The sequence below is a fragment of the Onychostoma macrolepis genome, chromosome 01 (genome assembly GCF_012432095.1).
Source record: "Onychostoma macrolepis isolate SWU-2019 chromosome 01, ASM1243209v1, whole genome shotgun sequence".
Classification (NCBI taxonomy): domain Eukaryota; kingdom Metazoa; phylum Chordata; class Actinopteri; order Cypriniformes; family Cyprinidae; genus Onychostoma; species Onychostoma macrolepis.
In genome coordinates, this window is record NC_081155.1 from 32,436,496 (window position 1) to 32,464,424 (window position 27,929).

The 27,929-nt window shown below is 35.0% G+C and overlaps 2 protein-coding genes across 4 annotated transcripts in view; both read left to right on the forward strand.

Annotated features, from left to right (window-relative positions):
• The window catches only part of rapgef2a (Rap guanine nucleotide exchange factor 2a), a 38,870-nt gene extending 30,327 nt beyond the window's left edge, over nt 1–8,543 (forward strand). The window contains exons 19-29 of one of the 3 annotated variants that reach the window (XM_058772360.1): nt 1,446–1,686; nt 1,779–2,162; nt 2,338–2,549; nt 2,642–2,765; nt 3,421–3,444; nt 4,305–4,522; nt 4,718–4,846; nt 4,966–5,115; nt 5,886–6,045; nt 6,173–6,702; nt 7,453–8,543. In XM_058772360.1, coding sequence (XP_058628343.1) covers nt 1,446–1,686; nt 1,779–2,162; nt 2,338–2,549; nt 2,642–2,765; nt 3,421–3,444; nt 4,305–4,522; nt 4,718–4,846; nt 4,966–5,115; nt 5,886–6,045; nt 6,173–6,702; nt 7,453–7,478 — 2,198 coding nt within the window. In that variant the 3' untranslated portion in view covers nt 7,479–8,543. The remainder of the gene's footprint in view (nt 1–1,445; nt 1,687–1,778; nt 2,163–2,337; nt 2,550–2,641; nt 2,766–3,420; nt 3,445–4,304; nt 4,523–4,717; nt 4,847–4,965; nt 5,116–5,885; nt 6,046–6,172; nt 6,703–7,452) is intronic. The other 2 variants (XM_058772374.1, XM_058772367.1) reach the window with 2 other exon arrangements.
• Nucleotides 8,544–12,261: 3,718 nt separating this feature from the next.
• klhl2 (kelch-like family member 2) lies at nt 12,262–26,655 on the forward strand. The gene is made up of 14 exons (XM_058792571.1): nt 12,262–12,618; nt 12,931–13,056; nt 14,089–14,195; nt 15,486–15,607; nt 17,534–17,696; nt 17,834–17,943; nt 20,074–20,190; nt 20,278–20,427; nt 22,125–22,242; nt 23,637–23,834; nt 24,002–24,103; nt 25,505–25,633; nt 25,717–25,857; nt 25,969–26,655. Exons 1-14 carry the CDS (start codon nt 12,602–12,604, stop codon nt 26,214–26,216), a joined length of 1,848 nt encoding a protein of 615 aa, XP_058648554.1. The 5' UTR covers nt 12,262–12,601; the 3' UTR covers nt 26,217–26,655.
• Nucleotides 26,656–27,929: the final 1,274 nt, after the last annotated feature.

Below are 27,929 nucleotides of genomic sequence, written 5' to 3' on the forward strand. Positions count from 1 at the left end.
GCAAGCTCTAATGTAACTATTCAAGCAAGTAGTAAAACAAAGATACAAATTAGAATGTTTAAAATAAAATTAAATATCAGTTATATTTATAAAAATTTAGATAATTTATTTTTACACACTTTTTAAAAAAAAAAAGTTTTATCCCGACTGTTTACATTAACTGAAACGTACAATTCTGAGAGGGTTAATTGTAATGCTTTGAGCTATACTCATGGTTGTCTGTGATCATCACAACTGAAAACAGATTTTACTAAATTACCAAGATCAGTGATGGTTAGAGGAAAGTCCTACAAGACGTTTGAACAATTGAGTAGCATATTGACACCATAGTAGCCAAAGCTTTTTTGTTTACAGGGGACTAAATGTATTATGTATTATCTAATGTAAAAACCTGTTATGTGTAATTATTTTGTCACGACTTCCAATTAACTCCTCACTTAAAATGCTGAGGGGTGGTCTATATGGTCGAAATCTTAACCCTGTATTAATTTATCTGTGGCAGGGATACACATCCCCAAATAGTCATTAGGCTTGTCACTACTTTAAATTATTATAAATTGAACAAAACCTTGCAGGTTTCATAATCCTTAAAGGGACAGTTCACCCAAAAATGAAAATTGTTATCATTTACTCATGTCGTTCCAAACCTGCATAAGTTTCTTTCTTATGTTAAACACATAAGAAGATATTTTGAAAAACCAAACAGTTGTTGGTCCCTATTCCATAGTAAGGAAAGAAATACTATGGGGACCATCAGCTGTTTGATTACAGCATTCTTCAAAATATCTTTTTATATTTGACATAAGAGAAAAACTCATACAGGTTTGGAACGACATGAGGGTGAGTAAATGATAACACAATTTTAATTTTTGGGTGAACTGTCCCTTTAATATCACCACGTAACATGATCACTTCCGACCCAAAATTACTATAAGTATATATGACTTTACCCACTTATATCAGTTAAATGGATATACTGTTATCAAATATAAACTGCTTGACTGTTTATATCATCAGATCATTTAAACTATATCATCGACCTGCAATAATAAAATGTGATAAACCTTAGCGGTGTGATTGTAGTCAGAAAATCTTTTTATTTTAGAATTGACATGTTACTGAAGAACCTGTACTTTTGACAGCTCTACTTTCCAATACAACTCTGAAAGTTTTGTCTTCCGCAGAAGACATCATCTCTGACTTCTGCTTGAACTGGATCTCCAGTTAACCTCTGTCTTTGTTATTAGAGTTCCTTTCATCTCTTTTTCATTTGACTTGTTACATCTTCCTCATCGGCATCTACCATGTCTGTTTACCTAATATAGATCTAGAAGTTGCATGTAATCTGTGCTATGCAGGAATGTTTGGATCCTAGTTCTGATTGAGGTTTACATACTACTTTATATACAGTTGTTTTATGGTTTGTTGATGTTTTTCTTCCACAGAATTGCAAGACCAGGTGCTGCGTGTTTTCAAGGCAGACCAACAAAGTCGTTACTTACTGATCAATAGAGACACCACAGCAAGAGAGGCAGCCAATCAGGCGATGCGAGAGTTTGGCTTGACGGCAAGTCCTGAAGCCTATTCGCTCTGTGAGGTGTCAGTCACACAGGAGGGAGTTATCAAACAGAGACGACTACCCGATCAACTCTCTAAACTGGCTGACAGGATACAGCTGAGTGCCAGGTTTGATCTTGAGCTAAATTTGAGAAGTTAAATTGGCAATTTTGTGGTTTAATTTTATATGCGATGGTTATTATTTCTGCTTGCTTTGCCAGGTACTACCTGAAAAGCAACATGGAGACAGAGACACTGTGTTCGGATGTGGAAGCACAGGAGATGCAGCGAGAGTCTGTGGTCCCTTTGTTGTCCTTGAGCTCCATGGAGATAGCCAATCAGCTGTCAGCACGAAACTATCTGCTCTTCTCCAGCATTGAACCAACGGATTACATCAGTGACCTCTTCAAGCTTCACCCACAAGAGCCTCCTACCAACCTGCGCAACTTTGAGGATCTTGTAAACCAGGAGACCTTCTGGGTTGCCACAGAGATAGTACAAGAAACCAACCTGGCCAAAAGAGTGAAGATCATCAAGCACTTTATAAAGATTGCCCTTCACTGCCGTGACTGCAAGAACTTCAACTCCATGTTCGCCATAATCAGGTAGTGTTTATGTGCCATCTTTTTAAATGTGTTTCCATGCTTCTTACCAAACAAACATGTCAATGTGCTTTTGTTCCTTGCAAAAATTTGCCAAGTTTGTTCCTGCTAATGCTAGTAGTAGTCCATCATCTCTCCACTGTACAATCTCTTAAGTGTATGTGTGTATCTTTTGCAGTGGGTTCAATCTAGCACCCGTCGCTCGATTGAGATCTACATGGGAACGGTTGCCTGGAAAATATGAGAAGCTTCTGGCAGAATTGCAGGACGTTTTCGACCCTTCTCGTAATATGGCCAAATATCGCAACCTCCTCAACAAACACAACCTACAGCCGCCAGTCATCCCTCTGTTTCCTGTCATTAAGAAAGACCTCACCTTCCTCCATGAGGGTAACTTACACCTTTCTCTGTTCCTGTTGCCTAAATATTTGGAATTTGGTTTAAAAATGTAGTATGAATCTGTCAAACCTGTGTGCTTACAGGCAACAACTCCAAGGTGGATGGTCTGGTGAATTTTGAGAAGTTGAGGATGATTGCTCGAGAGATCAGACACGTGGTTCGAATGGCTTCCATCACCATGGACCCAGCATTGCTTTTTAAGACTAGGTACACTCACTTACGAAATGTACACTTATTCAGCAATGATATTTCATACACGCAAACACATGACATCAATAAAAGCTTAATTACAAAGGCATACTAGCTGTTTTTAGTAACTTGCTGAGCAGCACAGGAAATGCAACCTTATTAGTGACCACTTTGAAATGCACGACATGGGCAAGTGCGTGCCACACAAATAGTGCTCCATACGAGAGACTCGATATAAAGCATAAAATACATATACACACAAACACAGGGTAAAATAATCTTTTCACCTTATCCAACATTTTTAATGAAAAATAATAATTTTTTGCCTTGTCCAAAGTTTTGAATGAATTTTCCATTAGTGGCAAAGCGTTCTGGTTTGCTGTTTGCTTGGTTTGCAGCAAAATTAAGAAACATATTTGCGATGCTTTAAGATGTTTCCTATGTAGGCAGCTCACTAGGGATTGGAACCAAGCTGGTCTCTTGCACAGTGTGGCATATATCCAATGCTGATTGTTTCTGCTCAGTCATTTGTGTGCTTGGTGTCTTACTGGACTTCTTGTTTTTGGGCCTTTGCTCTGTGGGCTTCACTGTCTAAGCACTAGTGTCTTATGCCTCCTTTTACTCAATCTCTTAATTTTCTTGTTCTTTGGCTCTTCGTGGCACTCTGTTGTAGGAAGAAAAAGTGGAGAAGTCTTGGGTAAGTGGGACTGCTACTGTCTTTCTCTCTTTCACTTTAACTAATTTTTTGCTGCGTGATACTAAACCACACTAACACTTCCCTCAGTATTCTAGCTTGTTTTAGTTGTGCTGCATGTATAAAATCTCATCTTTCACTTCCTTTTTCTGAATGCTCATTATCATTCTCTAGAAAGGCATGAATTTTTATGAGTGTTTTCAGTGATGATTTATATGGATGTATAAAAGTATTTTTGCTACTTAAGTAGGAATGAGCATTGAGTCATATTGTAGTGGAGTACTCTAATGTAAATGTACTACTTTTTTTATTTACTCATGTTACATTATCAATACCAGTTTAAAATGCTTTTCTTCTAAAAATATTATATACATCAATGTAAACATGATGATTTAAAAAAAATCTACCCACCTGCAGCTTGCATAAAACGCATGAATCTATTTATATATAAAAGGAGATATTAAAAAATATCTGCCGGGATAGTTTTTTTTTTAATTACTAAATTGTTTTAGTTCCGTTTTTATTTATTACCAGTTAGTACTGGTTAGTTGGTGCAAAATAAAAACATTTAAAAATAATTTGATTGGTATTTTAATAGTTGACTGCTTAGTTGCAGAATGAGTACCTGATTACTCATGCACATCCCTACTTTCTAGACATGTAAATATTTCATTAACCTGTAGGTTTCTAAAATAGTCACTTGTCTCGATTATTTTCTTTGTGCATGTTAAAAATGGCCATGTTAATTCCCCAGCAATGCTGATTTATGTAGTTGTCTTGCTAACTTCTGCTGTTGATTTGACATGTTCAGTAATGACATTTTGCATTAACATTGACTGTGTCTTTTGTTCTAATGCGTGAAGGTCTCTGAGTCAGGTGAGCAGCTCTTCTCTCTCTGACATTGGAACGATGGGTGGGAAGAGGAAGGGGAGGCGGAGCTCTTTTCTCAGTGCTAAGAAACTTTATGAGGTGGAGATGATGAGCAGACGCGTGCGCCAGTATCTGGACACGCAAACACATGAGAGCGATGAGGAGAAGCTCCACGAACTTTCTTTGCAGTGTGAGCCTGCCCACAACTCCAGTGAGTAGCACACATTTTTTGAAAACTATCACCTTTTATGGTCTCAATTGTCATCTTAGAATAATGCATGTTGTTGTAATTATTGTTATTAATGTTGTTGTTGTTATGTTATCTTATAATAAGCCATTTAGTATAAACACCAAAATGTGATGAATAGCATAGGAAAAAAAAAAGTTTGTTTGCTTGTGATTTCAGCTCTGAAGAACTCGGGTGAGAGGAGACGAGTGGATGTATCTCCTGTCAGTCAAAGAAGCACCACTCCACAGCAGACTAATGGAAATCATGGTCGCAAGAAATCACTTGGCAAAGAGTTACCACCATTTGGTAAGAGCTTTGTCTTGTTTTACTTCCACAAATGATCTGAATTCTGGTGGTGTTCGAGTGCCCTCTGCTGGTGACTTGTAAGTCTTGTTTGTAGTGAGATGAGGTTTTTGTTTCTGTAGGTGCCCAGTCTCCTCAGTCTCTTCATAAGATTTTGTCTCTCTCAGAAGAAGGGCGGGACAGACAACGAAAGCTGCCTGAGGAGAGCCAGTCAAATGCTTCATCTCTGCTCTCCTCTCCGCGTACCTCACCTCACAGCGCACCTAGGAAAGGTATGTACTGATGATGTGTATTGAATCAGTTTAAGAATATTGGGTTGCACTATATTTTACAGTGTTATGTTCTACATGTTTTTTTTTTTTATATATAATAACTAGGTACTAAACCTGAGCATAACCTTTAACCATTTTATGTCCAAATATTTCCCTTGTTACCCAGTCGTTTCTTAAGTACGGTGTAGTTACACTGTAAGTGCACAAACTGCACATACTGCAAAATAAAGTGACACTTCATTTTAAGGTGTCCTTGTTACACGTTACATGTACTTACTGTTATAATAACAATAAATTATACGTAATTACATGCAAGTAATCCTTATCCTAACCATTTAGAAAGTACATGTAGTTAATTAATGAGTTTTTGATGCAGTGATTGCTGTTGATGTTTTTCTGTTTTAAAGGAACTGCATTATAGTAAAATGCTATAAAATCAATTAAGTTTTTGTTAACTTAGCATATAATATTTAAATTTAGGTTATGGCTTTCAAAATTTAACAAAAACAGTATGAGGTGATCAAGATGGCATGAAATTATTGGAAATTCTGATTGTTGCATTATTTAACAAGTTATTGTTAAAGAAATGCATATTTTAATTAACCAGTGTAAGAAATTAATCCCTGTTCAAATGTGTTGAATGGGATTTGTGTTTTAATTGAAAACCAATTAATTGCGAATCAATTCAAAATGAACTCAGATTCACATTTCTAAAGAGTAATAAATTCTCGGATGTATTTAATTGTTTGGTTATTTATGCTTTTTTACAGCTCCACAGTTAGTGGTGAGTGACGCATCAGATCAACTGAGCTTGTTAAGCTCCTCCTCTTCTGATCTCATCATGGTTGATGACCACACGCATGCTCAACCCCATACTATTACACACCCACTCAGCACACGGAGATCTGAACCTGACCAAATAAGCTTGGGGTAAGAGGTTTTATATACATATGTGCATATAAGTACCTAAAAAGTTGGTCTAGGATGTCGATCAGTCAATACAATTGGTCTAGTGCCTTATTTCTCTCATAAGTCTCTCTATTTTTCTTTCTCTCAGATCCTACTCCTTGACTCAGGATCAGTGTGACCGTGCGTCATTGGACGCAGCAGACAGTGGCCGTGGCAGCTGGACGTCCTGCTCCAGTGGTTCCCATGATAACATCCAGAGTATTCCACAGCGTGTGGGTTATTATGACAACCGCAGCTGGGAGACGCTGTCAGAAGGGACGGGACGTAGTCACGTGACCACACCTACCGGTTACTGGGCCGATGAATTGGAAGGAGACACAGGAACGATAAAACGCAGAGGTGGAAAAGACGAAACTCCAAACATAAACAAGAATCCTGTGAGTCGGAGGGAGGGACGTTTCAGAGAGCCACCACCCACACCACCTGGTTATACTGCTCTGTCATTGGCTGAGGCAGACAGCCACAGTCATGCGCATGGGCGACGCCCACCAGACTACACTGCAGCTCTGCAGAGGTCTCGATTCCTTAAAAGGTCATGTGATCCTCCTCCACTTCACCCATCCAGTAGATTGCCAGCATACAACCACTGCCAGTCACCACGACGACCACAACCGGATGGTGAGTATTTGATTGTGAATAATAAATGAATCCAATCCAATAAAAGAAAAAATAAATAAATGAATGAAATGGGCTAAAACTAACGGTTGGATTGTTAAAATCTGCTAGAGATATAATCTCAATTACTTTTATATTTTTACCAGTATGCATACCTTTAATTTATCGTTTGATAGTCATTCAACTTATTAAATAACAGCCAAGAAAGTAATATGTAGTTTAACAATTACACAGCTTAAAATTTTGGCATAGAAAATAAAATGTCTGATTCATATTTTGAGTTTATTGCTGTAGTTTGTTGAACAGGAAAAAATGATTAAAGAGCAGTTCTGCAAATTGCTAATTTTAAATGAAATATGAAAATAATCTGAATTGTTCATGAGCAGTGTTATTTTAGTATCACTGAAAAACTATTGTAGTTTTTATTAATATATTGAATCCGTTTTTAATATTTTCCATTGTAATTTTAAAGTTGTAGTAATTTATTTGTGTTTGTCATTTCTATATTTTATGTATGTCTATATAGTTTTTATTTTAGTTTTTCCCCTCAGATAATTAATTTTTTCATATAATGAAAATGTTATTTTTAATAGTTTTCACAATTATATATACATATGTGTATATATATGTATATATATATATATATATATATATATATATATATATATATATATATATATATATTTTTTTTTTTTTTTTTTTTTAAATGTTTGGAAATAAGTCAAGCTCTAAATTGGTCTCTTTTCTTTACAGAAAACGAGCAAATATCTGCAGTTTAATCAGAGACTCTTCGTATCTCTTTCCCAAAGTTGGACAACATTCATATGACAGTGGATATGGAATCATGGCTATGTACTGAACTACAGCAAAGCATTTCGGACCTTCATGGATATCACTGTGAAAGAGGACTGGAGCAGATAAAATGTTGGCACTTTTAACATAAGTTCTGCTAAACAAAGACAAGAAGAAAGTCACACAGTCTCATTTTAATTATAGCATGATGAGAGGTGTTGCACATGATGCAAGATCAGTGTTACAAAACCATAGAAACAGTATTATTTCATTAGAAGTTTTAATATGCAATGTTACTTTAGTATGTTGTGTTAAAGACACTGTATGTGTGTGTTGTGCTTGTGAGAGGGAGTGTTGAAATCAATCACAGAGGGAAATGTAGTTCTCTTCGGACACTTCAAGACAGAAAGAAAAGACTGAGCAGCTGCCTCTCACAAACCTCAGTAGTCTCAGACATCTTCTCTGTGCTGATATCAGTGTTTTTTTATGTTACTCATGAGTATATGACCATTTTAACATGCCTTTTCTCATCTGATCATGTTCCCAAAAACTTTCCGAATGTTTCCCACGTTTCTGTTTGAAAAGATTTTATGTTTTGTATTTTTATTTAATTTTATCTATCAGTACCATTGTTTCCGACTATTTGAGTATATGACACAAATCATGAATTGTTGCACAGATTTTCAGAAGCAAGAGATTGTAGTCAAGAATATATAAATTATAGTTGTTACATAGATGATAGGTGGTCATAATATGGTCAGTAAATGGTTACAACAGTATATTTTACTTAGAATGTTATGAGTTTGTGATAGTTCAAATGTATCGCTTGTGTTTCTACCCAGCCAAATCTATAAGAATCACATGTATTTCTACGTCTTTTACAAAGACAACTGGCAAAGTCTGTAACTACTTTTGTATTTTTAATACAACTATTGTAAATATTGGTTATATTTTGTTAAAAATTTCAGAGACTTATTCTGTTTATTGGACAATTCAGCTACAAATGACTGAGGGAAAATAAACACTGTAGCAATGAAATCTAATGTCTCATCTCCAACTTTGTTACTTTTGATGCTTTAATGTTGTATACAAAGTATCTTAAAGATGAAAAGGGCAGATCTTTGACATTATTCTGACAAACGGGTAACTCCGCCCAACACTCACGCCATTGGCAGAGAGCCGCCTCCATGTTTTCTGATTGGCTAACAAGTGTGGTCTGTGATCAGATTCTTCTCTGCTTTTTACAGATTGTTTACGAAAAGTGTTGTGCCTTAGGACACCTATTTCTATTGATTCCTGTCAGTTATTGGGGAAATTTTATGCCTGGTAATTGAAATTTAATACCCAATAATTGAAGTCATAAAATGTGTGTTTAAAGAATCAGAATCAGAATGAGCTTTATTGCCAGGTATGTTTACACATACTAGGAATTTGTTTTAGTGACCGAAGCTCCACAGTGCGACAGAATGACAAGAGACAAGACACAGTTAAGAATAATAATATACAAATATACAAAATAGACAATGTGTAAAATAGCAAGAACACAATACACAATTTAGTATGTTAGGTGCAAATTTGAAATGTAAACAAGTATGTGTTTTAAATAAATGTATAATAGTGTTTGTTCCACGTTTATTATCAAGTGTTCATGAGATGGATTGCCTGAGGGAAGAAACTGTTCCTGTGCTGGCCGTTCTGGTGCTCAGAGCTCTGTAGCGTCGACCAGACGGCAGCAGTTCAAAGAGGGAGTGTGCTGGATGTGAGGGGTCCAGAGTGATTTTGGCAGCCCTTTTGCTCACTCTGGATGAGTACAGTTCTTGGAGAGTGGGAAGGGTTGTACCAATGATTCGCTCAGCAGTCCGGACTATCTGACGTAGTCTTCTGAGGTCAGATTTGGTAGCTGAGCTGAACCACAGTTATTGAAGTGCAGAGGACGGATTCAATGATGGCGGAGTAGAACTGTTTCAGCAGCTCCTGTGGCAGGTTGAACTTCCTCAGCTGGCGAAGGAAGTACAACCTCTGCTGGGCTTTTTTCACAATGGACTCAATGTGATTGTCCCACTTCAGGTGCTGAGAAATTGTGGTGCCCAGGAATCTGAATGTGCTCCACTGCAGTCACAGTGCTGTCCATGATGGTGAGTGGGGGGAGATCAGGGGGGTTTCTCCTGAAGTCCATGATCATCTCCACTGTTTTGAGCGTGTTGAGCTCCAGGTTGTTAAGACTGCACCAGACAGCCAGCTGCTCAACCTCCTGTCTGTATGCAGACTCGTCACTGTCCTGAATGAGGGATGACTGTGGTGTCATCTGCAAACTTCAGGAGCTTGATGTTCTTTAGAAGTGCAGTCATTCGTGTAGAGGGAGAAGAGCAGTGAGGAGAGGGCACAGCCCTGAGGAGCTCCCGTGTTGATCATACGGGTGCCTGGATGAAAATTTCCCAGCTTTACCAGCTGCTGTCTGTCAGGGAGCTGTTGATCCACTGGCAGACGGAGGTGGGCACGGAGAGCTGAGTTAAATTGGGCTGGAGGAGTGATGGGATGATGTGTTAAAAGCTGAGCTGAAGTCCACTAACAGGATCCTCACAGAAGTCCCTGGTCTGTCCAGATGCTGCAGGATGTAGTGCAATCCCATGTTGACTGCATTGTCCACAGACCTGTTTGCTTGGTAGGCTGCAGGGGGTCCAGTGATGTCCTTCAGATAAGCCAGCACCAGTTTTTCAAATGACTTCATGGCCACAGACGTTAGAGCCACAGGACTGTAGTCATTAAGTCCTGTTATGTTGGATTTCTTTGGGACGGGGATGATGGTGGTGCGTTTGAAGCAGGAAGGGATCACACAGCTCCAGTGATCTGTTGAAGATCTGTGTGAAGATGGGGGCCAGCTGGTCAGCGCAGGTTTTCAGACAGGCTGGTGTAACACCGTCTGGGCCTGGTGCCTTCCTTCTCTTGTTCTTTCTGAAGACCTGACGCACATCATCTTCACTGATCTGCAGTGCAGGAGGGGGGAAGGGGAGAGGGGGGTTGCTGGAGGTGTTAATGGTGTTTTTTCAAACCTGCAGTAGAACTCATTCAGATCATCTGCCAATTGTTGATTCTCCACAGTTCTGGGGGATGGTGTCTTGTAATTGGTGATGTCTTTCAGATCTTTCCACACTGATGCAGAGTCACTGGAAGAGAATTGTTTCCTTAACTTTTCAGAATAATTCCTCTTTGCCACTCTGATCTCCTTTTCCAGTGTGTATTTGGCCTGTTTATTCAAGACTCTGTTCCCATTCTTGTTGTAAGCATCTGGTTTGTCATTGTATGTTAAATAGGTCCTGGTAGAATTGCACATATCTTCACAGAAACTGATATAAGATGTTACAGCCTCTGTGAGCTCGTCCAGATCGGTGGCAACAGCTTTAAAAACACTGCAATCAGTGAGGTCGAAATAGGCTTGTAAATCCTGCTCTGCTTCATTAGTCCATCTTTTTACAGTCCTTAAAAAAACAGGTTTAGCTGATTTCAGTTTCTGCCTTTAGGTTGGTTTAAGATGAACTAAACAGTAGTTCATTTATCAAAGAATCCTGAACAAATGTATCAGTTTCCACAAAAATATTAAGCAGCGCAATTGTCTTCAGCATTGATAATAATAAGAAATGTCTCTTGAGCACCAAATCAGCAAGTTAGACTGACTTCTGAAAGATCATGTGACACTGGAGTAATGTCTGCTGAAAATTCAGCTTTGCGGTCAAAGGAATAAATGACATTTTATTGTTATGATTTATTAATATATTAAAATGTTAAACAGTTAATCAGAGAGCCCCAAACCTGCTCTGGGGACGGAGCCATATGCATGCTTTATTGTGGTGTAACAATGCTCCAGTATATTACTGTCTCTGGTGGGACATGTAACATGCTGTCTGTATTTTGGCAGTTCATGGGAAAGATTTGCTTTAATGTTTAATTTTGTGCAGTAACAATGAAATATTCAACTGTTTTATTTATTTATTTATTTTATTTTAAAAAAAAATTTTGTAGTCATGATTTTAAGGTACCTATAAAGTAATTTTCAAAAATATTGAGAAATATTCACTGAAGTAAAAAGTGTGACCGTCCCTCTCTCCTTAATTTTTGAGCGTGGCACACCTTATCATGAGCTAAAGTAAATAATTTTGTAATGAATAACTACTATTACAATATTATATAGGGGTCATTTAAAAAAAAAAAAAAGAAATTGTTACATTCATTCAGTAAGGATACATTAAATTAATCAAACAGAAAGTGACAGAAAGTATGTTTGTAATGTTACAAAATATTTCAATTTTAAATAAAAGCTGTTCTTTTGTACTTTATATATATATCAAAAAATCTTTAAAAAAAAAATTGTATCAGTTTCTACAAAACTATTAAGAAGCACAAATGTTTTCAACATTGATAATAATGAGAAATATTTCTTGAGGACCAAACCAGAATATGATTTCTGAAGGAAAACACTGAAGACTGGAGTAATGGCTTCTGAAAATTAATTACATTTTAAAATGTATTAAAAAAAATTTTTTTTGTTTTTTATGTAGCTTTGCTGGACATAATAGATTTATTTCAAAACCATCATACAAATCTTACCAACCCCAATGTATAATAATAAATAATAATTAGAAACATGATGTCCTCTTTAAGATATGCGTTTGACTCAAAACAGTTATTTATTGTCTCAAAAATATAACCAAACACACATGACCATCTGTCAGTAGTCTGTCATAAGGTCTTCCAGCAGTAGCGGGCGCTGTGGGGCCGCTGGTGTTTTCGTTTGTCGCCGAAGGAGTGTGTCAGTCTTTCCTTCACTCTTGTTTTTGTGTGTGAGCTGTAGCGTTTGAGAGTCTCTGGATGTGTCCTGTCCTCACCCACACAACGGACCTGTCTGCCGCTCAGTATCCGGTCACGTCAGTCACACTGACACCAATTGTGGGGCCGCTTTTCTCTTTTATTTTCATTAGCGGAGCTGGACCCGCACACCGGGACCCAGTCCAGCCCGGCTCGGCTCGGTTCGGTGGACGGGACACAGCGGGGATTTAAACGACAGAGCCCGACCAGAGATGGAGAGACGCAGACAGATGTGAACGGAACCAGCGCTATGGAGATTCATCCACTGTAAGAGCTGTGTGTGTGTGTGTGTGTGTGTGTGTGTGTGTGAGAGAGAGAGAGAGAGAGATAGATAGATAGATAGATAGAGAGAGAGAGACATGCTTGTGCTCACACTACTGTAATGTCAATATAGAGTAAATCTGCTCAGCCATAAGATCACATGACATCTCTCTGTCTTTGTCCACACACCTCCAACACTCTTTATGTCACATGTTTATGAACTGATGTCACATTGACAACTGCCATATGGTCACTTCTTGTGTAATGGTACTATGGTGTGTGATGATGTACCACTGTGTGTGTGTGTGTGTGTTTCAGATGCACTAAGCTTTGCCATCATAAAGCTGTGGAGCTGAAGGATGATGTGTGTGAGAAACAGAGTGCGGTCACCATCAATCCACGTCACATGAGGAAAGCTTTCAGGATCATGAATGAGCTCCGCAGGTGTGTGTAAGATGCTGGTGAAAATCATGCAGTGCCTCTTTATAAAAGTAACTAATTACTGTTTTTAGGTGTCTGTTCTTACATGGATATTTAACTTAAAAAATTGAATTTGTTGGCAGAATGACAGCCTCACTCTGCCAGTATTCACTTTTATTGTATTTTTTAAAAATGTGCAATGAAAGTGAGTGATGACTGAAGTTAACTATTCTGTCTAATATGCCATTTGGTGATCTACAGAAAAAAAGAAAGACACAGAATTTTGAAAAGACATGAGGATGAGTAAACAAGCACAACATTTTTGGGTAACATGCTCTTTGCTGTTATGTGTATTAAAATGTTAATTTAAAGTTATAATAATACAGTTGCCACAGAAAGTATTTGGATGCTTTAACCACACTTAAAAACAGATAAAAGACCTTGCATTTTATAGCAAAATATCAAACCACAGACCACACATGGCATTTATTTACAATATACCTAACTGTTTGTCACAGGAATAAATTACATTTTATTTTTATGATTTATTAATATATTAACAGATATTGTAAAATATTAATACAATTTAAAATAACTTTATTTTAAATTGTATTAATATTTTACAATATTTCTGTTTTTAGAATTTTACCCCAAATTTTCAAGCTAAATATTTCAGAAACGTATTGAGTTTCAAAATCTAAAACAGCAGGTATATGGGTCAAAATAAAGAGGTCACATTAGGGTGATTGACTGGCTGGTCATCCTCTCAGAGTCACTGGAATGTAGTAATTATCTAGGAATAATGCCTTACACACATGCGTATTTTATGTTGGATACATAATTTAAGAAAAATCTGCTTAAAAATTATTGCAAAATCGCTCAAGAAGTGAAGTTAGTCTGTAGTCTTACTTCCTGTATTTGCAGATGCTGCTACGTTTGGCGTTTGTAATGTCTAATGCAATGTCATTCAGACATTTAGTCCAAATAGATTTTTGTGGCCAAATAGTTTTGTGTGTAAGAGCTGATGAATGTATGAAATCTTTCCCCTCTCTGCAGTCAGAGTGTGTTGTGTGATGTCACCATCATTGCGGAGGATGTGGAGATAGCTGCTCATCGAGTCGTCTTAGCTGCGGGGTGTCCGTACTTCCACGCTATGTTTACAGGTGAGAACACACTCACACACATTCACAACAGTGAAGGGTCACGTTAGGGCAGTCCATCTGCTGCTGGGCTGTAGTTATAGTCTGGATATTAAAAAAAATGGCTTATACACATGCGTATCTTATGTTTGTGTGTGTAATTGCATAAAACATTAGAAGTCAAATAAGATCTTATTGTGAGAAATTGAAATGAGTCACTCAGATTTTGTACTCTTCCCAATGTTATCCTCTGAGGCTTATAAATACATTTTTCATACTGTGAATGGAGATTATAATGTTTAGGAGCCACTAACACAACAACACCAGTATATTGCATTTCTATAAAATATTATATATATATGTATGTGTGTATATATATATATATATATATATATATATATATATATATATACATATACATACAGCGGTAAAATAAATATTGAACGCGTCACCATTTTTCTCAGAAAATATATTTCTAAAGGTGCTGTTGACATGAAATTTTCACCAGATGTCGGTAACAACCTAAGTAATCCATGCATTCAAAGAAAACAAAACAGATAAGTTCAGAAATTAAGTTATGCATAATAAAATGAAATTACACAGGGCAAAAGTATTGAACACATGAAGAAAGGGAGTTGCAAAAAGGCATGGAAAGCTAATACACCAGCTGAAATCTATCAGTGATTAGAAAGTAATCCTGCCCCTAGTCAGTGGAAATTAATATTAGCTGGTTCAGTCCCAACACCTACAGTACCAGGATGATGAAGATGAATCAAGGGTGGACATTTCAGCAAGACAGTGATCCCAAACACAGCCAATGAAACTCTCAAATGGTTTCAGAGAAAGAAAATAAAGCTGCTGAATTACCTGACTTGAGTCCAGTAGAAAATAAGAACTAAAGATCAGAGTTCATAGAAGAGGCCACAGAACCTTCAAGATTTGAAGACTCTGTTTAAGAATGGCCCAAAATCACACCTGAGCAATGCATGCGATGAGTTTCTCCATACAGGAGGCTTGAAGCTATCATTACCAACAAAAGCTTTCGTACGAAGTATTAAATGAATTTCAGTAGTTCAATACTTTTTCCCTGTCATTCCATTTTATAACTCGTAACTTAATTTCTGAACTTATTTGTTTTGTTTTATTTGTATGTATGGATTACTTTGGTTGTTATCAACATCTGGTGAACATTTCATGTCAACAGCACCTTTAGAAATATATTTACTGAGAAAAATGGTGACGCGTTCAATATTTATTTTACCCGCTGTATATACAGTATTTATGTATATATAATATATTTTGTGAATATTGTAGGAGAGATGACTGAGAGCCGTCAGAAGAAGGTTCGAATCAAAGAGATTGACGGCTGGACTCTGGGAATGCTGATCGACTATGTTTACACTGCTGAGATCCAAGTGACAGAGGAGAATGTGCAGGTAACTGTGTGTGTGTAGGTGACTGGAGCGCCACATTTGTTTTTTGAACGCTAGAAAAATATGACCTTAAAACTCAGGTGACTGAATTTGTATTCTTTTTATATTGTGTTCTTTGGTATTACTCTGAGAGGACAGAAAATCACATCCAGGATGTGTGCGTGTGTGTGTTGCGTGGGTGGGTGTCAGTAGCTTATGTGTCTGTGTCTGCACAGTTAACTAGATGGAGGGTGTTAAAATGAGGCCGAATTTTTAAGGGAGGAACTCGAATCCAAACTTTGCTGCAAGGCTTAACAATAAGAATGACCCTGATGGTAACATAACCTGCTAGGTCCATCATTAATGCTATCTGTTCAGTTTGCATGTGCATTAAGCTTCTCTCGTATAGTAAATAGAGGTGAAAAGAGTGAGTGGTGTACATACAGGACACTTTCTTGCATTAAAAAAACAGGCAGATGAAGCGCAACTTGGCTTACCTTTTACTTATTTTGCGGTTACATGCTCACATGACGTTGCTGTGCTACGTGGTCACAAAAACTTATCGTTTGCACACGTTTTTAAGCATTGCAGTTGAAAAACAAATGATTTTCAGCCGTTGAAGCTAGTGCTGTCAAATGATTAATCGCGATTAATCGCATCCAAAATAAAAGTTTTCGTTTACATAATATATGTGTGTTCTGTGTATATTTATTATGCATATATAAATAAGCACACATACAGTATATGTTTTGAAAATACAGTATTTACATGCATATATTTATATTCATATTATATATAAATATATTTAATAAGCTTTACATATTGTTCATAAATATGTACATACATAGGTGTGTATTTATACATAAATAATATACACAGTGCACACACATATACTATGTAAACAAAAACATTTATTTTGGATGTGATTAATCACGATTAGTAGTTTGACAGCATTAGTTGAAACGCAATCAGCAGCGAAAGAGAACTCATTGCACTATACGCACGCATTGTCTGAGAAGACGGTGCTCATAGAGTTATTTTTGCTGCTTTATAGGGCTTGGACTGTTAAATACACTTGTATGTGTCAAAATGCCTATCTTTGCAAGTATGCACAGTAATTTAGGTCTTAAGTGAAAGCAAACAGCTGAGAAAGAAAACACGTGTGTAACAGTATATTGGATCCAGGCAGCTCTTAAAGTGACAGCAGTCTAATATTTCTGCTGTCATTCATTCATGTTAATCAAACAACAAAAGAGAGAAATCATCTCTCACTGCTCTTGACTAAATCACTTTTGTAACTTTAATAAGAATAAATATATATTTAGTTTACACCGTGAAGAATATGCAGTGTTTTTATACATTCGCTTACTTTATACAATGTATGTAGCATTTCTTATTTGTTCTACTGTATTTTTTTGTCCTGTTGCTTGTAATTAGTTTCTTATTCTTATTTAATCGCTGGCTGTTTATTTATTTTTAATTTATTTTTTAATTTTTTAATTTGGGCTAGTATTAGTTTTTTGTGATATTGACACTGGTGACAAGAATTCTGAAGTTTTTATGGTATCTAAAATTTTATATCCTAAAGACCTTATTTAAAGCAAAAATAACTATCGCGATATATATATAATGTTACCGTGAAATAAAATGACTCATATCGTGATACAAGATTTTAGTCATATCGCACACCCCATGTCCAATATAGGTTCACAGGGCGTCCTGTGTTTGTGCGTCAAGAAACAACATTTGCACTTACGTAATGTGACACATTTATGAGTAAAACAGAATATTTAAAAAATTATGGTTATTGAACTGTAATTAATTCTTTTGTAAAGGTTTTTTGTAATTCAAAAAAAAAAAAAAAGTATATATATCGGGAGACAAAATTCTTAAAGGGCTCTTTTGAAGCCGTGTGTGAGCTCTTTTCTGTTTGTGTGTGTGTGTGTTCAGGTGCTCTTGCCCGCCGCTGGTCTGCTGCAGCTACAGGAAGTTAAAAAGGCCTGCTGCGAGTTTCTCATAACTCAACTTCACCCAACCAACTGCCTCGGTATCCGCGCCTTCGCTGATTTGCACGCCTGCACGGAGCTGCTCAATCTCGCCAACACGTACGCAGGTGTGTGTCCATCCATAAAAGAAAGAACTGAGAAATTCATGCACACGATAGTCATAATAGTTATGTTCCTTATTGGATGTGTGTCAGTAACTCTGTTTGACAGTCTCAATCTCTCTCCCACTCATCAACACTCACAGAGCAACACTTCTCAGAGGTCGTGCAGAGTGAAGAGTTTCTCAATCTGGGTATGGAGCAAGTGTGCAGCCTCATAGCAAGCGACAAACTGACCATTCCATCAGAAGAAAAGGTAGCGTCACATTTGATGAGAGGCTTGTATTGCTGTAACTATAGCAGCACACAGGTGTTTTTATCATGCAGACTTTAGCAGCTCTGTTGCCATGGTAACATGCTGCTGGTACAATAATACTATGGGAATAGCTGTAGCTGCTGATGAGAGTTTGTTGGTTGCCGTGGAAACAGGAGTTGGAAGATGCAAGGCGTGGGCACCATGCTGTTTTTTTGCCATGGCAACACCAGCTTCTAAAGATATCATATTTTTGTGTTTTTATTAATTCATTTCAGTTCTACGTCTGGCTTGTTCCACTTGGTATTAACATCCATCTATAGAATGCTATTTAAACCTGGTATTGACACACATCTCAGAAACATCTCCTGTGATCACTTTCAGTTTTGAACGAATGCTTATTTCTGAAGGAAAGAAGCGTATATCAGAAAACAGTATCATACAGAAGAGCCCTGCAAACTCTAAAGACTATGTGTCAAGGTCAATAAGTCTCTTGATAAATGACCTTGTTATCACAAGGCAAGATTAATTCAGGTTATAAGATTAGTTCATGTTATGCAACTCCTCAACAGTGTTATGATCATGAACTAATCCTAAAACTATTTAATAAAACATTTTTTGTTATAGGTTTGTTATAATTTTTTTTAAATAAAACTGAATTAAAATGAAATATAAATATAAGATGAAAAACTTGCCTTGGGAACTGTATTTTAAAAAATGCAACGAATCAGTAAATTAAACCTAAATAATAATGTTAAAAAAAACAAAAACTAATTAATGACAAAATCACTTAACTTACTTACCAAATAAATCATCAAAAGTACTCAAATTAAAACTAAAAAATGGAAAAATAAATATAAAAGTAAATGCTAATTCAAAATATTATTAACTAATCCTACCCGTAAAACTATTTCAAACATTTTTGTTGAAATAAAGCTGAATTATAATAAAATATAAATATAATATGAAAAACTTGCCTTGTGGCAACTGTATTTTAAATACAATGAATTTGTAAATGTTAAAAAACAAAAAACTAATTAAAATGACAAAATCACATAACTTACATAAAAACATAAAACTAAAACTGGAAATCTAAATATAAAAATAAATGCTAACTCAAAATATTAATAACAATTATAATAGCATATGATGCTTTTTGGTTCAATTAGAATTATTTATATGTTAATATGATGGAAATAGGTTGTTACTTTTTACTTGATGGTTGCTCCACATAACATTTTTAGAATCATTATATTGTTATGGTAAAATTAAACAAACATACAAAACAGATACAAAGAGTACGTTTCTAAAAATTTGGCGTGTTTTAAACAAGATTTTTGAAGTTATTTTTACTTTCTTTATTGTGGAGCCATTTTACATTTCTCAGTGCAATGGAATGATTGATAGATGAGTGAGCGGTGCTTTGATGTTGTCCACGATGTATTAGTGTTCACACCCCACTACTACTAATGTGATGTGGTCACATGCATTTTTGACTATCTCTGTATGTTATTGCAGTCATAGATATGTATATAAATACATGCCCTATTAGAGGCTGTTTCTGTGGTCTGCTATATGTAAGCCGTCCGCCATATTGGGATATCCGTGAACACTTGAAAGCAAGTTTCTGGTGCATCTGCACTGCAACTATAGTTATATGCATGTATGAATATCGATATCTTCAGTAGACTTCAGAAGATGCTTTTGCTAAACTACACAACACAACAAGACGAAGCCATTAACTAACAAAGCATTTAAAAAAGTACTTTAGTATTGAATTAATACATATTAAAAAACCAACACATTCTCACCTGTGAAAGTTAAATCCAATGTCTTTAGGAATTTAAACTCAGGCAGTTTTTACAAACAGATGCTGCGCAATGTTGTTGCATCTTGAAACTCATTGATTTTTATTGTGAATGACGACTTATAGACCGTTCCAAGATGGCGGATGCGTCGACGTGTCAGGAGCGGTCGAATGTGGTATCTACCTATACATATCTATGATTGCAGTTATTAGATCTCAAAATGTTTTGTAACTTGGATACACCTGTATTTCATGCTGATGATTTGTCATTGAATCGCAGGTATAACAGATGAGACAGGTATTAAAATTTCCCTGGGTGTTTATAGGTGTTTGAAGCGGTCATAGCTTGGGTCACGCATGATAAAGATGTGCGTCAGGAACACATGGCTCATCTGATGGAACATGTTCGCTTGCCTCTTCTTTCCAGAGAATACCTCGTACAGGTACATGTGCGTGCATGAGTAATGCATTAGTGAGTATTTGCTTTGATGTTCTTTAATTGTAATTGAATTTTATGTGTGTGTATGTAGAGGGTGGAGGAGGAAACTTTAGTGAAGAACAGCAGTGCCTGTAAAGACTACCTAATTGAAGCCATGAAGTACCACCTGCTGCCGGCCGAGCAGCGCTCCATGATGAAGACCATCCGCACCAGAGTGAGAACACCCATCAGCTACCCAAAGGTTTGTCTGGACAGTCTTGATTATTATTGTTTTTTTTTTTGACATTTTCATTAGCTGTAAAGAACAGGAAGTCAGTGGATGGAGATGGGGGAACATAATGCAAGTTGGATTCAAACTCTTGTCACATATCTGAGCATCTTGGTTCAACTTACAATGGGTGCAAATCTCTAGTCCATGTCTCCGATGTGATTTGTGGACATTTTAATCATAATGTTTTTAATTAAACCAAGCAATTGAAATGTTATTTGGTTTCAAGAAAATTAATGTCATATGCCATAATATCAATATGGGATGTACAAATATCATTAAAATATTGATAAATATTCTAAATGAGATAGATGTATAACAAATAGAGCTTAGCATATACTTACATCAAAAAGAAAATTAGATGACAGATATTTATTAAATAAATCTGCCTTAAAAAACTCTAGTGAAAGATCTAGGTCAGTGTTTCTCAATCAGGGGATCAGGGCCTACTAGGGGTCCTCAGCAAACAACTAAAAATTAGTGCTGTCAAACGATTAATCGCGATTAATCGCATCCAAAATAAAAGTTTTTGTTTACATAATATATGTATGTGTACTGTGTTTATTTATTGTATATATATATAAATGCACACATACAGTATATATTTTGAAAATATTTACGTTAATATTTTTTATAAATTTATATCATTATATTTTATATTATATATAAATATATTTAATATATAAACATAACATATTTTCTTAAATATATACATGCATGTGTTTGTATTTATATATACATAATAAATAAACACAGTAAACACTCATATATTATGTAAACAAAAACTTTTATTTTGGATGCGATTAATCACGATTAATCGTTTGACAGCACTACTAAAAATCTATATATTTTTATTTTTATTCACCCCTTCAACAACTGCTTTTTTTTTTTCTATTTAAAAGAACCAGGATATATAATCTAGTCTGGAAAACCTTGAAAAGTCATGTAAATATATAATATCTTGAGGTCAGAAAGGTTGAGAATCACTCTTCTAGAGGGTTGTGATATGTACTTTGTTCTTAGGTGTATTAAAGGTCACTTTATTTAAAATGAAGACTGAAATTATTAAAAAAATATTAATGCAATTAAAATGAAGACTTAAATTTTTCCTCAAAAAGGACAAAAATATTTTTAAAAAATCATGAATACAAAGAGTATGTTTTTAAGAACGAGGAACATGTTTTAAACCACATTAACAAAATAATTAAAAACTAGATAAACAAACAGTTTTAGAAGCAGTGTCCTAGAGGGGTTTTATTGTAGCCTTTTCTTGTGTGTTTTAAAGTGAAAACTGAAAAAAAAAAAAAAATATATATATATATATATATAAAAAGATAAAACCTAATTTGAAACATAATAGCTTGTAAATAATACTAAAATTGTATTGCTCTCCAAAAAGTGCATACAGTTTATGAATTTATAATGTTTACAATTTATTAATTTATATATACTACATTGTTTACTTGATGGACAACACCTGACATTTTGTACAGCTATTATATTTAAACTTTTACTAAAAATTTTATAGTTTAAAAATCATAGAGTATGTTTCTAAGAACATGGCACATGTTTTAAACCACATTAACAGTATAATTAAAACTAGATAAAAAGTTTTTCGAAGCCGTGTTCTAGAGTGTTTTGATTGGAGTCTTTTCTCGTGTGTGTTAAAGGTGATGATGGTGGTGGGGGGACAGGCCCCTAAAGCCATCCGCAGTGTGGAGTGCTATGATTTCGAGGAGGAGAGATGGTTCCAAGTGGCAGAATTACCCTCCAGACGATGTCGAGCAGGTGAGCTGCACACTCATATCATTGACAATGACTGGTAAAATGATTCACCCTGATCTCACGTTCAACAGCTCTGCATGTTAGAACACAAACTGAAAATAATGATGGAGACTCTTGGATGCGTTGAATGTTATTTGCTGAAGAATCTGTTGTGATGTGTATGCTGCTAAAAACGTGCCGCTGTTTAATTTACCATGGTGATGAAAATGATGTTTATTGAACATTTATTGTCTTTACATCACAACAGTGGCTTAAGTAGAATATACGGTATACCCCACAGGCTTTTTATGTGGCATGAATATTTTTATACAGAAAACATAAAATGGGGGCGGGAACTATTGGGTTTAAATATTTATATACTGTAAGTCTTGACTACTTATTGTCCAAGAAAAAAGGATACAGTTTTTTGAACATGACATTTGGTGACAACATACACTACCATTGAAAAGTTTGGGGTCAAGTTCAGAGATTAGTTGGTCACACTTTATTTTAAGATCCAATTCTTCTTATTAACAAACCATTAGCTACGACTTTTGCCTCGAGCTCCTAATTTGCTGCTTATTAATAGTTTAGGTATTGGGCAAGAATAGGGATGCAGAATATGTGCTTTGTAAGTACTAATAAACAGCAAATATATTAATAATAGGCCTGCTAAATAGTGATTAGTTAATAGTGAAAATTGGTCACTATACTAAAGTGTTACTGATTAGTTTTTAATACGAGTTAATACTTTTATTCATCAAGAATATGTTAAATTGAACAGAAGTGACATATAAAGATATCTAGAATGTTACAGAAGTTTTCTGTTTCAAATAAATGCTGTTCTTTAAATTTTAGAGAATCCTGATTTAAAAATAACAAAGTTTCAGTTTCCACAAAAATATAAAGTGTGTTCAACATTGATAATAAGACGAAATATTGCTAAAGCGCCAAATCAGCATATTCAAATGATTTCTGAATGATCATGTGACGCTGAAAACTGGAGTAATGATGCTGAAAATTCAGCTTTGCCATCACAGGAATAAATTAAATATATTAACATAAATTTGAAATAAATTTATTTAATTGCAATAATATTTTACAATTTTACTTTATTTTTGATCAAATAAACATTACACAACATTAAAAAAAATATTTTTGAACAGTACTGTATATTCTGTCAAAATGTAAAATTCATTTAATAATGAAATACAAAATACTTCATGAACAATATGTTTTTGTAATTAATAAATATGTAAGCACATAACATTTAAAAGACATGCGACAACTTGGCTCAATGAAAATGTAATTGACTTGTTTACCCAACAGCTGTTACAAAAAATTGATTATTTGATTTTTAATATTGGATGCTAGAAAGATAAGAGTTCACAATTTTTTTTTCTTTTATGTATATGTAGGTGTGGTGTACATGGGTGGTGTTGTGTATGCTGTCGGGGGTTTTAACGGCTCATTACGAGTGAGGACGGTGGATGCATATGACCCAGTAAAAGACGAGTGGTGTTGTGTCAGCAGCATGCAGGACCGGAGGTCAACGCTTGGCTCCGCTGTCCTCAACGGACTGCTTTATGCTGTTGGGGGCTTTGATGGCAGCACAGGTAATATATTAATTGATCTTGCTTTATCTTGCATACTGTTTACGTGGAGAAGTGCATAGCTGTTATGTTGATTATAGTAACAGTGCTCATTATTATGAAGATGCTAATGAAACCTGGAATGACTGTATTCCTACATCTGTGACCATTATGATGATGTTGGTTTGCAGGTTTGGCTACTGTAGAGGCATATAATGCTAAGGCCAATGAGTGGTTCCACGTGAGTCCCATGAACACGCGACGTAGCAGTGTTGGAGTTGGCGTTGTTGGAGGTTAGTGACTGCCAAGAAGCCAATCGCCATCTCTACATGTACACCCACAGCCAATAGACATGCATGGCTGTTCTGCTTTTGTTTGGCATTTGATATTGATGAATTCTGAGTTTAAAAAAGGGCCTAAACAAGGGGTCTTCAACCTTATCAGACCCCATTATATACTGCACAAATTTCGTAATAACGAGTATATTGCCATATTAGTGTATTTGCATATTTTGTTTTGATGCTGCTTAGTGCTTACATTGTAAAGCTATTAAAATAAGATGGATAATTATATAATAAAAATCATTATTCTTAACCATTTGATTCAGCAAGGTTGCATTACATTGATTAAAAGTGACAGTAAAGACTTTTACATTTACATTTAATCATTTAGCAGACGCTTTTATCCAAAGCGACTTACAAATGAGGACAATAGAAGCAATCAGACCTACAAAAGACAACAAAATGTAAGTGCTGTGACAAGTCCCGGTTAGTCTAACACAATACACATAGCAAGGTTTATTTGTTTTGTTTTTTATAATAAATAAAAAGTAGATAGAATAGAAATAGAATAGAGAAGAGCTAGTGTTAGAGTGTAAAGCTATTATTATTATTTTTATATAAAAATAGAGAACGTTAGTGTTAGAGGGTCAAGTCTTTTAATAAATAAAAAGAAAATGAGTAGATAGAATAGGGAGAGTTAGTGTTAAATGGTAATGTTTTTAATAAATAAAGAGAAAACAAGTAGATAGAACAGAAAGAGAATAGAGTGCAAGTGCTAGTGGGTCAAAAAAATCTAATAAATGCTGTTCTTTTGCACTCTTTATTCAACAAAGAATCCTAACAAAAATTTGATCACAGTTTCCACAAAAATATTAGACCGTGCAACTGTTTTTAACATTGATAATAGTAAGAAATGTTTCTTGATTACCAATCAGCATATTAGAATGATTTCTGTCACTGAAGACTGGAGTAATGGCTGCTGAAAATTCAACTTTGCCATCACAAGAATAAATCATATTTTATAATATATTTGATTAAATTTCACAATCTTATGGTTTTTAGTGCATTTTGGTCAAATAACTCACCTTTTGTGAGCATAATAGATTTAAAAAACATTTTTAAAAAATCTTACCAAACCAAACTTTTAGCCTTAGGTGTACATTATTAATATTTAAAACATATAATTGTACTTAATACATTTTAATTTGGGATTGATAATCAAACATTACCTGAACTTAAGCTTGATAATTTTAGCTTTGGTTGAAGTTATCTTAATATTTTTTTTGAAATGCATTTTTATATATTTTACGTTTTTGTGCAGTGCATATTTATTTATTTTTTCAAACATATTTGTTTGATATTGAACAGCTGATTTCAACTGATAAAAAAATATTTAAAACTCTGTTTTTTTAGGTCTGCTTTATGCAGTCGGAGGGTATGATGGAGCAACTCGTCAGTGTTTGAGCACAGTTGAGGCCTATAACCCCAACACCAATGAATGGGCTTATACAGCAGAGATGGGAACCCGCCGTAGTGGTGCAGGTAACACACACACACACACACAATACCTTCATGTATGCTGGCAACGTATGTCTGTGTAAACCACAAATGTTTGTGTTGGACAGGTGTAGGTGTGTTAAAAGGTCTCCTGTATGCAGTAGGGGGGCATGACGGCCCCTTGGTTAGAAAGAGCTGTGAGGTTTATGACCCTGCCACGAACACGTGGAAACAGGTGGCTGATATGAATATGTGCCGAAGGAACGCAGGTGAGTTGGTCAGATCTTTGCTGAACAGCACAGTGTGTCACTCTGCCAGCTGACACACACACAAACAAAATTCTAGCTGTGACGGTTCAATCAAATTTGTCTGTGTTTCAGGGGTATGTGCCGTAAATAACCTGCTATATGTGATCGGTGGCGATGATGGCTCATGCAACCTGGCTTCAGTGGAATTCTACAATCCTAACACTGATAAATGGACTCTGCTTCCCACCTGCATGAGCACAGGACGCAGCTACGCAGGTCAGAGAAAGAGGCTGTGTTCAAAATGGCAAACCACTGCTTTTTGTGGTATATATTTTGTGTACTATTTATTCAAAAGTTCATTTTTCAGTCATTTCTTTTAAGTATCATTGTTTCCACAAAACAAAATTTTGCAGCACAACTGTTTTTAATGTTAATAATAAGAAGAAATGTTTGTTGATCACCCAATCAGTATATTAGAATGTTTTCTAAAGGATCATGTGACACTAAAGACTGGAGTAATTGCTGCACCGGAATAAATTACATTTTAAAATATTTTGAAATGGGAAAAAAAGAAGTTATTTTCTTCGTTATTTTAAAGTGAAAGAATATATCACAGTATTACTGTATTTTTGATCAAATAAATGCAGCCTTGATGAGCATAAGAAACATATTTCCAAAAAAACACTTTTGAGCAGTTATGTAATGTAATACCTAAATGTCCTTCAGTGCTTTCCAAGTGTGCCATATGTCCCACAATGCAATGTATTCTACTTCATCTTCTATTTCCAGGGTAATGAATGAACCGGGTGAATTTTAAAGTGATTTTAAATGATGTCTTGTTTTTTTATTATAGTAAGGTTATTATTTGACTAATTACTTGATTTGACAGTGAAATATTAAAACATTTATAGAATTTCTTTTTTTTTATTTAGAAAAACACAAACCAAAATCAGCAGTTATATAGAAGGGGAATACAATTAAATTCTAGAAATTCTATGTACAAATACCAATTCAGCTAACAAAAATATTCTTTTTCATCTTAATATATTGTGTTATTATATAATGGTATATTATATATAATTTATTACTATTATACTTTACTTCCCCTATTTAGTTGGAGTTGCAGAATAATGTAGACATGCGGGAAAGTAAATATTACTGTTGTCCTACACAGTGCATTTGTTGTTTGGGAAATTATTTCAATATATATTTGCCTCTGAGAGATAATTAAAATGTTTATAGATAATGATTGTATTTGTGATTTGATAGACTGACCAATTAATGCATAGGCAGTAATATGATTTAAATAATCAATTACAGCGTTTCTGTTATATTTAAGCATTAAGGTTTTATGTCTTGATGCAAAATAAAATATGCAGTAATATGATAAAAGTAATAAATTATAGTGTTTCTGTTATATTTAAGCATTTGTGTAATTATGATTATGTATGGTTTGCAACCAGACCATCTGGTTTTGTTTTGTGTGGCTACAAAAATATTATTAGACATATTTAATTGGAATATAATGTGAAATCTCACCATTAATATTTCTTAATGCTTATTTAATTTTCACATAAAATTTTCTACTTAATTTAGTGGTGCATAAATTTCTTTAAATTGAGAGTTCATGTTTATAATATATAATATAATGACTTCAAATTACTCATCAACTTTTACTTGACATAAACTCTGATTTAGGATTGGAAAGACTTGGACTCTCTTATATAGAAGGGGAATACAATTAAATTCTAGAAATTCTATGTACAAATACCAATTCAGCTAACAAAAATATTCTTTTTCATCTTAATATATTGTGTTATTATATAATGGTATATTATATATAATTTATTACTATTATACTTTACTTCCCTATTTAGTTGGAGTTGCAGAATAATGTAGACATGCGGAAAGTAAATATTACTGTTGTCCCACACAGTGCATTTGTTGTTTGGGAAATTATTTCAATATATATTTGCCTCTGAGAGATAATTAAAATGTTTATAGATAATGATTGTATTTGTGATTTGATAGACTGACCAATTAATGCATAGGCAGTAATATGATTTAAATAATCAATTACAGCGTTTCTGTTA